The 14159-nt window shown below is 38.3% G+C and overlaps 1 protein-coding gene across 3 annotated transcripts; it reads right to left on the minus strand.

Annotated features, from left to right (window-relative positions):
- Positions 1 to 226: 226 nt before the first annotated feature.
- LOC146568981 (uncharacterized) lies at positions 227 to 10355 on the minus strand. Of its 3 annotated transcripts, none has more exons than XR_014893684.1 (3): positions 10005 to 10355; positions 1197 to 7964; positions 227 to 1111 (listed from the first exon to the last, which is right to left on the minus strand). XR_014893684.1 is itself a non-coding variant. In XM_085285465.1 (2 exons), the coding sequence occupies exons 1-2, from the start codon at positions 10123 to 10125 to the stop codon at positions 6643 to 6645; spliced, it is 1443 nt and encodes a 480-aa protein (XP_085141591.1). In that variant the 5' UTR covers positions 10126 to 10355; the 3' UTR covers positions 227 to 6642. The 3 variants fall into 3 exon arrangements, 1 of the variants encoding a protein (XP_085141591.1); XR_014893682.1 differs by having other exon boundaries at positions 227 to 919; positions 1000 to 7964; XM_085285465.1 differs by having other exon boundaries at positions 227 to 7964.
- Positions 10356 to 14159: the final 3804 nt, after the last annotated feature.

Below are 14159 nucleotides of genomic sequence, written 5' to 3' on the forward strand. Positions count from 1 at the left end.
TGTGCATACATCCTTTCTTCACAGTCACCTTTGCAGTGCTGCTCATTCATCTGATAAACTCTTTACCATAATGGATTATTTTGTAGTGAAGTTATTTTCCTACTGATTTTGCCTTCCCTCAGCCTTGGTTGTCTTTGAGAGCATAATGACAATGAAGTGTAAGGTGATTGGTATGTTTGTTAATTGCCATTTGGTCCCTTGTAAGTTATAAGTGACCTGTATAAACCTCATATTCTATCAGTTGATGGTGGTGGTGTACTGCATCTGGTGCAGCCTCCTGTTGAGCCAGACCAACATGCAGTTATGAGTAATACTCCACAGATTATATGAGTGTACAGTAGAACAGCAATGTTGTTAATTTCTTTACTACAGGAAAATAATGAAGAAACATTGACAGCTGTTACAGAGGAGGAAGCAACAGAGACACTTTATGAGGTTTACATCTTTTAATACTTTGTGTACAGGAAATACAGGCGACCAATAAAGCCAGTTGAACAAAAAATCTGTTTATTCTTCTTTCAACATGTTGAGGTGATGGGTCAAAAGAAATGATTGTGACATATGGTGTCTCTGACTGCACTTCCATCTTGTATGTCCGTGCGAGGGTCAGGATGTTCATGGTTTGGATCACTGCTGTTTGGTTCAGAAGGACAGTGTTCTCCTCTAATTGTGGCAATGTTGTGAAGAATCACACATGCCACAATAATGTCACATGCCCTTTCTGGGGTGACCCTGAGTCTTTGCAGGCACTGGAACCGGGCCTTAAGCATTCCGATAGTCATTTCAACTCTGGCTCTTGTCCTGCAATTAGCCAGATTATATCGCTGCTGTGGGCCCGGTTCAGGGTCAGGGTAAGGGGTAAGCAAATAGGGTAAACATGGATACCCCCTATCACCAAGCAAGTAGCCAGTGAACTCTCCTAAGACAGAAGGATACACTTCAGTTCAAATGTCCCTGTAGCAATTGGTCTTTATATATTTTAAAGTATTTTCAACTCACCATGTCCAAATTTTGTGCTCAGTGTACATTCACGGAATATTTGTGAGTCATGAACAGAGCCTGGCCACTTGGCTTCCACATTTGTGATAATGTTGGCAGCATCACATATGATCTTCACAGTGCAGAGAACACAAATTAGCATCCATTACTATAATGAAATAATTTGTTAGTTTGAAATGCTACAGGGAACTATGTACCTGTACATTAATGCTGTGGAAAGACTTCCTGTTCACATAGTCTCCTTCATTTACTGAAGGAGCAATGATTGGAATGTGAGTGCCATCTATACAGCCAATCACGCCTGGGAACCCTGAAAATAAATGTAAAATTTAAGTAGTAGTTCAAGTATCACCACATCATGAATTAAGTTTTGGTCATCCTGATACCTGCAATTTTGTGGCATCCCTCTTTGATAAATCTTGTGGGTCTATGACCGGGGAACACCACAAACGAGTACAGGAGACGTTTCAGTGCAACTGTAACATTCCTGACTGCCCGACAGACGGTAGCCTTGGAAACGTGCTCAGCGTCACCATTATTATACAGAAAGCTCCCGTTTGCAAAAAACCGAAGTGCGATACAAATAATATGTAATGAACTGAGAGCATGTCCGCGATGTGTCACATGCGTAATATATGGCCTGAGGATGTTATCCAAATAAATTATAGATTGTGCTGAGAAACGGTAACGTTCACACAGACAATCATCAGGAAATGATAAAATGTCCAAACGCGCTCTGATCACTCTCTCCCGGCGGAGAGCTCTGCGGAGAATTTGGGCTTCACGATCTACTGGCTCTTCAAGGAAGGGACACGCCATGTCTGACACTTCCTACTGTCAGGTTTCCGACAAAGGGGCGGAGACAGTCAGGGTTAGTTGTAGTAAACCTGCTAGGGGGCAGGTTAGCTTCACGGCGTGTGTCGTCATAGTGACTCACTCAGGCTTCAGCTGAACTCGCTTTGTGAAACCGAAAACCCAGAGTTTTCGTTAACTCAGGGTATACTTACTCAGTTTTTCCACTAAACCGGCTTCCTGAAACAGGGCCCAGGAATAATCTCACATAAATACAAATAAACACAAACACATGAGAACAGAGGAAAAACTACAAAAACACAAATGAGCAGAAAAACTAACAACAGCCAAAGACGATTATAAAAACCGAGACAATTAACATCTACTGTTCAAAGCAAGCAAAGCCTTTAAGTAATCTACACCATTTATTACTTTTCCTCGGTTTTCTGGCATCACGCCTGAAGTCGAGGTTCGAATGAACTTAAAACATCTGAGTTTCGTAATGTGTTCTCAGCTTGTTATAATTCTAGACAAAGGGGAGTAGCAATTTTAAAACATAAAAATATTAATTTCACAGTACTCGATACAGTTATATTTCCAGAGGGCAGATTCTTAATCATTAAACTATCTATACTTGATAAAACGCTATGTATTGCAAGTGTATATGGTCCAAATGTTGATGATCCCTCATTCTTTCACGGTTTTTTCAGTGCACTCTCTGAACACTTAGATGGCACACTTGTTCTTGGAGGCGACCTCAACCTGGGACTAAATGAAGACATGGATAGGCTCAACACAGCAGGAACTCAGCGTAATTGGCAGTCCACAAATATAATCAAACAGTATATGAGCGACTTTGGTCTTTGCGATGCATGGCGCTCCCTTCACCCCACCAGTAAGGAATATAGTTTTTTCTCACATGTTCATCACTCCTACTGTCGTCTGGATTATTTTTTTATTATTTATTTCTGCAAATATTAATCTCCTGCTAAAACCAGGCAAAGACCCTGTATATCCCTCAAGCTATCGTCCAATATCCCTTATAAATGTAGACCTTAAAATAATCTGCAAAGCTCTCTCAAAGAGACTGGAGAAAATAACCCCCCTCTTAATTCATCCTGACCAAACTGGTTTCATAAAAGGTCGGCACTCATCAACAAATACACGTAGATTACTTAATTTGATAGACTACTCATACAGTAAAAACCTTGAAACTACAATATTCTCTTTAGACGCAGAAAAAGCATTTGACAGAGTTAACTGGAAATTTCTGTTAACAACTTTACACAAATTTGGTTTTGGATCCTCTTTCATTAACTGGTTAAAAATATTTTATAACTCCCCAACAGCTTGTGTCAGAACAAATGACCAGACATCCTCCAGCTTCTCTCTCCTGAGGGGCACCAGGCAGGGATGCCCACTCTCCCCTTCACTGTTTGCAATTTTTATTGAACCACTAGCAGCAGCAATTAGACAGAATTCAGTAATTAAGGGCATAAAATGCAAGAACGCGGAACATAAAATCAGCCTTTATGCGGATGATGTGTTACTCTTTCTCCAAAACTCACAAACCAATATCTCTGGGGTGATTGAATTGATAAACTCTTTTTTTAAGAATATCAGATTACTCAATTAACTGGTCAAAATCTACAGTCCTCCCAATTAATTGCTCTAAATATAAAATATTTAGGTATTAATGTTTCTCCCAAGCTTGCAGATCTAACTAAATTAAACCATATCCCACTTTTAAAGAAGGTAGAAGGTGATCTGACTAGATGGAAATGTTTACCCATGGGAAGGGTTGCTGCTATAAAAATGATGGTCTTACCAAAAATAAATTATTTATTCTCAATGATCCCAACTAAACCGCCACAAGATTGGTTCAGATCTCTAAATTCGTATATGTGCAAATTCCTTTGGAAAAATAAACCCCCACGTATAAGCTTAAAAACACTACAAAAGACCAAGGATAAAGGAGGACTAGAACTGCCTAACTTTCAGCACTACTTTTTAGCCAACAGGCTTCAGTTTATCTCAGGATGGCTAAAACATACCCTCTTAGATGAACCTTGGCTAGATGTAGAACAAGCACTTTGCAATAATCTAGAGATTTCAGATCTACCATTTATCAGCTCAAACATCCAACGACATGAATGCTTCAAAAGCATCAACATCAGCTCTTCTCTGACAGCATGGTGGGAGTTTCTGAAGTTGACGGCGTCTTCATTAATCCCATGCAAACGTACACCTATCTGGAACAACCCTGACATATTACAAAACAATAATATGATAAACTTTCCAGATTGGAGTGGTAAAGGAATCAAATACTTAGAACATATACTAGAAGGAACAGAATTTATTTCATTTGACGGACTAGTTACACAATATGGGATCAACAAGAAAAGACTTTTAGAATATCAACAAATTAAATTCATAGTAAAAAAGAAATTTAAACCGGGTCAAGTTGAACTACAAACACCACCAAGTGTGGTTCAATTTCTTACTCTTAAAACCCCAAATTACTATCCAAAATATACAGAATGCTTTCTAAAACGGATGAATCAATATCACTTCCTATTGCAAAATGGGAAGCGGATTTATCAGTTAACTTAGACCAAAACTTCTGGTCTCAGATTTGCTTAAAAACCTTTCATCTAATTAGAAATCCCAGTCTTCAATTAATTCAATACAAAATATTACATAGAGTGCACTATACAGGTCATCGGATGTTCAAGATGGGCTTTACGTCTACCAACAACTGCTCACACTGCCAAACCAATTCACTGGACAATTATATCCACGCTCTTTGGTTCTGTCCACCAGTTCAGAAGTTTTGGCGCGAGATATGTGAAGACTTATCGAAGTGTCTGAAATGTAACATTCCAACTTCCCCCTTAGTGTGTTTGTTGGGCCGCTTAGATAATGTCACTTCAGAAAAGAATATCGCCCATATGGTTTTCACTGCCCTATGCATAGCCAAGAAAACAGTCCTCATGAACTGGAAAAATAAAAATAATCTTAATTCTAACCAATATAGAAATTATCTATTAGATTACATTAGTCTTGATATCAAGATATGTAGGCTGTTACATCTTGCAGGAGCTCTCCTCTCTTCAGGAACTCACTCTGCAGGAGGGGGAGATACAGGAGAGGTGGAGGAAGATTTCAGCCTGGGCGTCTATTGGGGTCACTTGCCCCTCCCTTCCTTCTCTCCCCATCTCCAGCTGCCTCCCTCTTCCCGCTCCACCACAACCACCCACACATGCAGGGCCTTGGAGTAGGGGTATGTCACCAGGGTGCAGGGGAGGCATCCCCCCCGTCCCCTTCTGGCTGCCTGTGCCTCAATTTTATCCCACAACTTAGACATTCACATTACTCACACTCTCATAACACATACATATAGGATCTTGGGAGTGTGCCGCTACACAGAATCCAAAAGACCATCAGGGTGTACACCCCACCCCTGGCGTCGTTGCCCACCTCTCAAGGTTAAATACACGTAGACATTGAGGGCTATCAGGAGGGGCTGTGCGCTTACCTGCTGCTCTCTGGCAGGTAGCTCCATGCCCTCCTGGGTTTTAAATGCACCTTAGAACACACATGCATGAACACTACATATGAGTAGGCGGAGGAAGGTTTGGCGTCTTCTCACACCCCCGTTCTCTGCAGCCTGTTGGAGCAGGGGGGCTAGGAGGAGGAGTCAATTTTCCGATTCAAATCAATTTTAGCCAGAATCTCAGGTAAACGCTCACAAAACTATTTCAACAACCGCCAAACAGCTAAAAAAGTAAATGTGAGCAGGTAAACGGATTCTGCACAAAGATGCATCGTTCACTCGATGGCATGTACACAGACACACCATCGAGGCTGAAATTCAAGTGTCACTCGCCAACCAAAATTCAAAAGCAAAAGAAGATCAAAACTACGCTTCACGTTTGATAAACATAGTCATGAATTCCCTCTTACTTTTGCTGTTTTGCTTCTACCATGATACAAATCACACTTCCTGCACAGCTCTTTCTCTCTCAGTGTACTTCAAGAACAGCTTCCCATCTAAAATCTTTGTTTTCTGCATTATTTGCTTGCTTATTAAGCACCAGTCTACTGTTGTGTACAATGCTGCCAGGCGGTAAGGGTTTTTTTTTAAGGACCTCCGACATGACAGTCTAATTTCTGCTGTTCAGTACTGAAGACATTTAAACTTTTGCTAAATTGCAAAACGCTGTGTCTCTAATTAAACCTCTGTAACTTTGCTCTGCTTCAGTTCAGCAGCATCAGGTAATGTAGTAGTTGTTGATTCATGGTTTTCTTCAGTTTTTGATCCACTGCAGAATATTTTTAAGGTTATCTGCTATAAAAAGCTAGGCCAGGAAAATCTCCTTTGTGTTTTTCTGTGTTTCATTGTCAGTTACTTTGACACAAAGGCATCTGCTCTGAGGCTTACACCTCTGATGAAGTCTCACAAGCGTCAGTACTGATAAATGATCAGAATTATAATATTTCTGACACTCTGACTCAAAATTGAAGTGAATCGAATCGAGGATTGTAGAAATCATCGATACCCAGCTCCAATTGTATATATGTGACTTAAGACTTAAGCAGTGTATTAACTTAACTGTTCACAAGAATATTGATTTTATACCTGAAGTCTCTGATTTAAGCAGGCAGGTAGTGCTCAATTGGTTGATTTTATATGAAAGAAGGATGAGATAACATGTCAAACACCACCTTTTCACCTAAGCCTGGGCTAACGAAGAAGCTCAATGTTATGATATCAGTTACTTTTACATATCTACACCCCGCCACCTCCAAACAGGAGTTTTGGTTTTCTCGAGCCAGCTAACCAGCCCCTCATAAAGAACTCTCCTCGGTGTGAACTTTCATGTGTTTCTTAAGAAGTACGCTTTGGTTAAATTTCCGTTCACACTTATTGCAACCAAATGGTTTCTCTCCAGTGTGGATTCTCATATGTGTTTTGACGTTACACTGATGTCTAAATTTTTTACCACAAACATCACAACCGAATGGTTTCTCTCCTGTGTGAATTATTCCATGTTTACTAAGCGACTTCTTTTCATTAAATGTTTTACCACAAATATCACAGTGGAACGGTCTCTCTCCTGAGTGGACTATCATATGCCTCTTAAGCCCACATTGAGCTCTGTAGGTTTTTCCACAAAGCTGACAGCCAAACGGTTTCTCTCCTGTGTGGCATTTCATGTGCTGCCTAAGATCATCCTTTACATTAAATCTTTTATCACAAACATTGCAATTAAATGATTTCTCCCCTTTGTGGCGTCTGGTGTGTCTTTTGAGACTGCACTGTTGTTTAAATCTTCTACCACAAATGTCACAACTAAAAGGCTTCTCTCCTGTGTGAACTCTCATGTGTCTTTTAAGATTAAAGCGATGTCTGAATCTGTGTCCACAGTCATTGCAGACGTATCGTTTCTCTGCTTTGCCTACGCTCATCTTTGAATCTGCTTTCTGCTTCACCCTGGAGCATTTCTTATTAAGCAGATGGCTGGAAGGTGTTCTTCCTGAATGACTTGTCACGTGACTCTGAAGAGACTGCTTGGAGAGAAAGTCTTTACCGCACTCGGAGCAGCTGAAGGATGTTTTAGCAGGATTTGAATCCGACTCCTTCTGATTACTGTCTCTGTCTTTAGTTTTAGGTCGACAATTGGACAAAGGTTCCTGCCATTCATCATCATCATCAGTAGCATCATCATCACTGTTGTTACCATCAACACTGACTTCTGCCTCAAAAGCAGCTGAAGCTTGTTTATCAGTATTAGGCTCTGAATCTCTGCGTGGATCTGAGTTTGTGGTCGTTACTGGTGCTCCACCTGTTTCTGTTTTTATGTGATTAGCTGAGCTGCTGATTGGAGGCTCATCCTCTTCCTCTTTTTTAACTTCAACTTTAACCTCTTTTTTAAAACTTTGCCTTTGATGCAGCTCTGACAACTGAGGTTTCAAATCATCATCATCACCATCTTCACTCTTCACAGGAACGCCAGTGATGAGGAGCCCATTAGGTGGCTTTTCCTCCTGAGTGCTCCAGGTTTCCTCCTGCTCTTCTTTTATGTGGAGGTTTGGGTATTGCTGCTCCAGAGTTTGGATCCATTCAGGTGAAACTTCTTCTTTTTTAATAACCAACAGCTGTGGGATATCTGCAGGAAACAATGAAACATGTAGGTAAATTGTGTGATGTTTATATGAATTCTACATCAGCACAGAGCTGTCCCATTATCTAAAAAGAAAAAAGACAAAATAAGAAATATTAACATATTTTAAAATATGGAGAAAAGAGCCTTGTAATGCATTTACGGTGGTCCTACAGAAAAACGTGTTTATAGGCCTGATGTCACAGTTGTTGAAGGAAATACAGAAGTAGCACAGCATCTCTTTAATGATCAGTCCAGAATGCTCAGAATGAAAAACATTAAATATGATTCATCAAAGTCAGGTGAGGCGTGCCCGACATGTTCTCTCAGGTGGAGACGCTGGAGTAGGCCCAGGACACGCTGGAGAGATTACATCTCTCGGCTCGCTTTGGAATGTCTTGACGTTCCCAAGAATACAGTAGATGCATGGATAGGTATCAGACTGGCACTCAATATCACCAAATTTCCAAAGAAAAGGTGTTTGTGTGGTCTCGGAAAGGCTGGATTCTTGCAGCCCTAACTTATTGTGATTGTGTAGTTCTTCCTGTTATGGGTTAGTGAGCTTCTCGCTATGATAGAAATTCAAGCTAGGCTATCAAAGAGCGATATCGTTGTTGTACTTTCTATACCAAGTGTGTGAATTCCTGATTTGTTATATATGAAAAAACAATTGTCCTCTAACCTTATTGTGCAACCTTTGGCAAAAGCATCTTAGTCAGATTTGAGCCTGGACTTTGACCAGACCACTGCAGAGGCTCCGTTTTGTTTTGCTTCTTTGAGCCATTCGGAGATGGACGTACAATACTGATGTGTTTTGGATCACTGCTCAAGTGCTCTTGAGCTTGAGTTTTATGCTAGATGTAAGGGAACTTGATTTAACAGGCAATAATCAGGCCTCAGTGTGGCCACTGAAATTGAACTCAGCTTTCAAAAAAATGTGATTAATCAGTTAATTCATGATTTTTTACACTTTTCGCACAGGGCCAGGTAGGTTTGGATATTTTTTCCCTTGTTTTTGTACGTGTAAATGTGACAAATATACAAAAAAATAAAATAAAATAAGGGGCAAATGCTTTTTCCATAGCATACACTATGACAATGTAATTTGAGTGCATTTTATTTTGTTTTCTAACACTGTACAGTTTGCAGAGACGCCATTTACCATATGTAGACTGGGGTGTACCTGAGAAGGAATCCAGTAGAATCTTTGTGTCACCTCTCAAAGAACTGAAGTAATGATTGTGGAAAATTATATCATGAAATATCACATTTTACAGTTACCATGGACTGACACGTGCTAAACTTGAACATTAATCAATTTTTAAAAATTTAATTAAATTAAAAATTACAGAAACATATTAAGGATTTTCTGAAATTACAGTTCAAAAATAATATAACAATGTGGTAATTTAAACACAATAGACTGATTATTTGCTGGCTGTGCCTTTATTTTGTTTTTACAAAATAATTTTGTTTTTAATATATAGCAGTATTATATGGCAGTAACTGTGGATAAATGTGTGGACAACTTCAAATCCACTTCTCTTGCATATTTCCACAACCATATCCATAATCACATACTGTGTATGCTATCGTTGTATATAGTGTATTATCTTACTTATTTTATATTTGTTCATATTTTATTTGTATTTTTGGTATTTTCCTTCTGCTATCTGTACCTGAGATGAGGTAACACAAAGATTTCCCCGCCGTGGGATCAATAAAGTCTTATCTCATCTCATCTTATCTTATCTTAATTTTGTGTGACCTTTTCTTCAGACAGCATTAAAATGTTTGATATTTTATTATGATGTGTAAAATTATTAATTATAATCTATTATATGTGTCCAAACCTGTACTGGTCTAAAGTAAAGTTATTTTTGTAAATAATATAAAAAAAAATGACTGCTTTCATTGTGTTTCTGCATCAGCAGCACCGTAATGTCGACAATAGAGGAGCAAGAAAATTTGACTTCGCCGATGAGGGTAATCGTTTGCCATAACGCGATGCAGCGATTAACAGCAATGAAATCTGATTATTCTTACCAGAGGTTTGGTTTACATTCTCGTCCTGCTCCGGCTGGACTCCGAGGGTTTTAATATCAGGTTTTTCTTCTAAATCCAGACTTTCTCCGCCCTGCTCCCGATAATAATCCACCTCCTTCATGCTGTCTTCATTTGTCTCGTCTCCAGAATAAACTGCAGGTTCGTCTGAGAGAAGCTGGGCCTCGGCAGAACCGAACACCGCACAAACACATGCCGATTACATTCTTCTCCACGTGACTGTATTATCAGAGCCGGACACAAACAGAGCGCACGTTCTCATAAATTAGCACAGGAATCCGCACGGACACCTTTGATACCGAAACTTGTCCTGAAGCGAGGTTCTTTAAAAACCACTGTCACGTGACCAGTGACGTTTCACGTCATCAGCCCTTCACTGCAACTTTCTTCGGTTTTGGTGGTCTAAGTTTTATCTTAGGTTGTGATTATAATATAGATAAGCTTCCAGAAAAGCTCTCGATGTTTCACAAACAAGTTCTATTAGCTTGGTCCCTTATATATAAACACAACTTTACACCCCATACGTATTCAATTTGGAATAATAGGAACATAGTGTATAAAAATAAATCATTATTTTTTTCTAGGTGGGTTGAGAAACGGATCGTTTTAGTGAATCAGCTGTTTAATCCTAATGGGCAGCTTATGTCCTACTCAGAATTCTTAAACACCTATAAATTTCCAGCCACACCCAAAGAATATGCCATATTATTTGATGCAATACCTACGGGTATTATAATGCTTTTTAAAGGTATTCAACCTTGCATATCATCTGTTTCTCTCCCCAACCCTTTAGATTCACACATAGGAAGAATTTGTCTAACAAACCACAGCAAAAGTAATAAGAATATCCGTGCTTTGTTCCAGACAGAATCTCTAACTATTCCACATGTGGTCTCTTATTGGAATTTCTTCGTCAGTGACATTAACTGGAAAAGAGTATGGACAATTCCTAACAAGTATCTGGTAACGAATAAAGTGAAGGATGTCTCATTTAAAATACTGCATAAATTTTATCCTGCTAATCATTACATGACGAAGTTCAAAAGGGACATAAATGTGAGCTGTGGATTTTGTGGAAGCCATCCTGAGACTGTGCAACACCTCTTCTGGATCTGTTCATACGCTAGAACATTTTGGAAAGACTTCAGTAGATTCATTGCTGGACATCTCTATAATGACTTTACTGTGAAACGGGAAAATGTTGTATTTTGTTTCTTTCGAAGGCAAAAAAAAGAAGATGTTTACTTTATAATAAACTTATTAGTTATCTTAGCTAAATTTTATTTTCACAAATGCAAATACAGTAACAAAAAACCTAATTTTAAACATTACTATAATGATGTTTTATGTTACATAAAATTGATTAGTGGATCACTTAACAAAAAGGCTATGAAAACTATTACTATTTGTAGTAATTACAAATTATTTGAATGTTTGTAATTCTTTGTATTACACCCCCTGGCATATGTTAATTTTGTTCTGATTGTATACATGTTCTGTATACTGTTTCTTAATAAAGTTTAATATTTTGAAAAAAAAAAAAAACTTTCTTCGGTTTGAAGCTTCTGTTAATAAACACTGTTTATTAAACAGTCCCAGAAATAGCTGATAAATCAAACGTAATCTTTTTTAAACACTGTTATAAGACTAGACAAGACTAAGAAAAGAATAAAATAAGACGTTTGGGACCCCATCATCAGCTGCGAAGCTGCAGCAGGTGTGTTTTTAAGTGAAACTTGTCTAAATCTGTTAAATACGTTTAAACTGGAAAGTGTTTGCGGAGTATTGTTGGTGTGTGGGTCTGCATATGTCGTGTCTTTTTAGTAAGTAAGTAAGTAAGTAAACTTTATTTATTAAGTGCTTTTCACAGACAGGCAATCACAAAGCGCTGTACACAAATATTAAAATATTAAAATAAACAATAAAATCAATAGACATTATATACAATGTAAAAGATCAAATGTAAATAATGTAAAAAATATATAAAATATGTAGATCAACAAAAGGCTTGTTTGAACAGAAGAGTTTTTAACTGTTTTTTAAAAGAATCCACAGAGTCAAGCAAACGTAATTGTGGTAAACTGTTCCACAGCCTTGGTGCAACAGACTGAAAGGCTCTGTCCCCTTTTGTCTTCAATCGTGTACGGGTAACAACTAAGAGACTCTGAGTCTGTGAGTGGAGATGACGAGCAGCAGTGTATTTTAAAAGAAGCTTGGATAAGTAATCTGAAGCCTGGCCATTTAGTGCTCTGTATGTTAAAACAAGAATTTTAAAGCGAATTCTAAACTCTATTGGGAGCCAATGTAAAGAATATAAGATGGGAGTGATGTGAACACGCTTGGTAGAGCAAGTTAGTAGTCTGGCTGCTGCGTTTTGTATTGTCTGGAGGCGAGAGAGAGATGATTTATCCAAGCTAGTAAACAGGGAATTACAGTAATCTAAGCGTGATGACACAAATGCATGAATGAGTTTTTCCAGTTCAGCTGAGGAAACCATATGTCGCAGTTTAGACATGTTTCTTAAATGATAGAAACAGGAACGAGACAAAGATTTTACATGAGAGTCAAGGCCCAGAGAAGAGTCAAATATTACTCCAAGATTTCGAATATTTGACTTGACAGATGGACAGAAAGAGGCAAGAACCTGACTGATTTTAGAATGTGGCTCAGGAGGAGCTATGATCATGGTCTCGGTCTTGTTAGTATTTAGAACAAGGTAGTTGCTTGAAAGCCAATTTACCATTTTATTACCAGCTATTTAATTCAGAGACGACACTGAAGACTCAACAACTTGTTAACTGAAGTTAACAACAAAAAATTAATTTCAGTGTATGACAATGATGTATTTATTAATTAGAAATTAAAAACGGACACGCAGTCTTTTCAGAACTTTTATTGATGACCTGAGATTGAAACAGTAAGCCGCGTCAATGTTTAAGTTGTATTGCCTTCAATTATCCACCAGATGTCGCTGTTATTAGTGACATTTTTTAACTCCGCTTTAAACCACTGAATACATAAAAAAAATAATAATAATAAAGTAACAAAAATATGAAAAGGAAAAACATGCAGTGCATGATCTTCACACCACAGAAAATGAATCTTTTCTTGCCGGGATGGCTTCATTTTATTTATATATGGATTGTCTGCAGGCTGTGCAAAACGCTGCAGCTATTCACATGTGACACCATTGCTACCTCGGGTACGTTGGTTTCCTTCCCATTTTAAGATCCTGGTCATTTAGAGCCTTGCATGGACTGGCACCAGTCTACATCTCTGATCTGCTACAGCCCTATGTCCCTGGCAGGTCCCAGAGGTCATCCGATCAGGGCTTACTTGCTATAAAAAAAGACTAAGATGAGAACTAAGGGTGATAAAGATTTTGCCACTGTGGCCCCTAGGTTGTGGAACTCTCTCTCCCAAACCTTAAGAACTGTGGACTCAGTAGTTGTTTTAAAAAACAACTCAAAACTCACCTTTTTAAAACTGCTTTTGATTAATTTTTGCCTGTTTTATATTGTCTGTTTTACCATTTATTATCTGATATCTTATGTGCAGTACTTTGTGACTCTGTCTAGAAAGGTGCTTTATAAATAAAATGTTATTTTTTTATTTATATACAATTGAAGAAAGTGACCCCAGCTTTAGGTTCATACATGCAGTTGTAATGTTGCAATCATAAAATTTGTACTCCAAATACATTTTCCAAACTACACCTTCTATAATTATTCATAGTTGGACCACTGCTCTACATCAGAACAAACATCAGAAGCAGTAATGAGCTCACTGATTGTTCCATGCAAAAGTTTTATGGCAATTTTCATTTTAATGGAGAGAAACAGAATATCATCTAGAAAAATCCAGAAAAAAACAAAAACACATTACATAAAATCTGTAAACTTGTCTGGATTCTGGATCCCACGATTGGAATCTGTGTCAGCAAATCAACACATTACTGATACTTCTGATCGCACCTTAAGCACAGCTATTTAAATAATTAATTTCTGCCATTACAACCTCTGGTCTGACCCAGGGCAGTGGAAAGTATTATAGCATTAAAATATTAAAATACAAGCTTATTTAGATATGACAAAACAAAGCTGGTATTTTTTTAATAGGAAGGTAGAAAAATATCTC

The sequence above is a fragment of the Mchenga conophoros genome, linkage group LG8, assembly GCF_057382185.1.
Source record: "Mchenga conophoros isolate Kocher_MC1m ecotype Shallow Benthic linkage group LG8, M_conophoros_male_GT1.1, whole genome shotgun sequence".
In the NCBI taxonomy this organism is placed as follows: Eukaryota; Metazoa; Chordata; class Actinopteri; order Cichliformes; family Cichlidae; genus Mchenga; species Mchenga conophoros.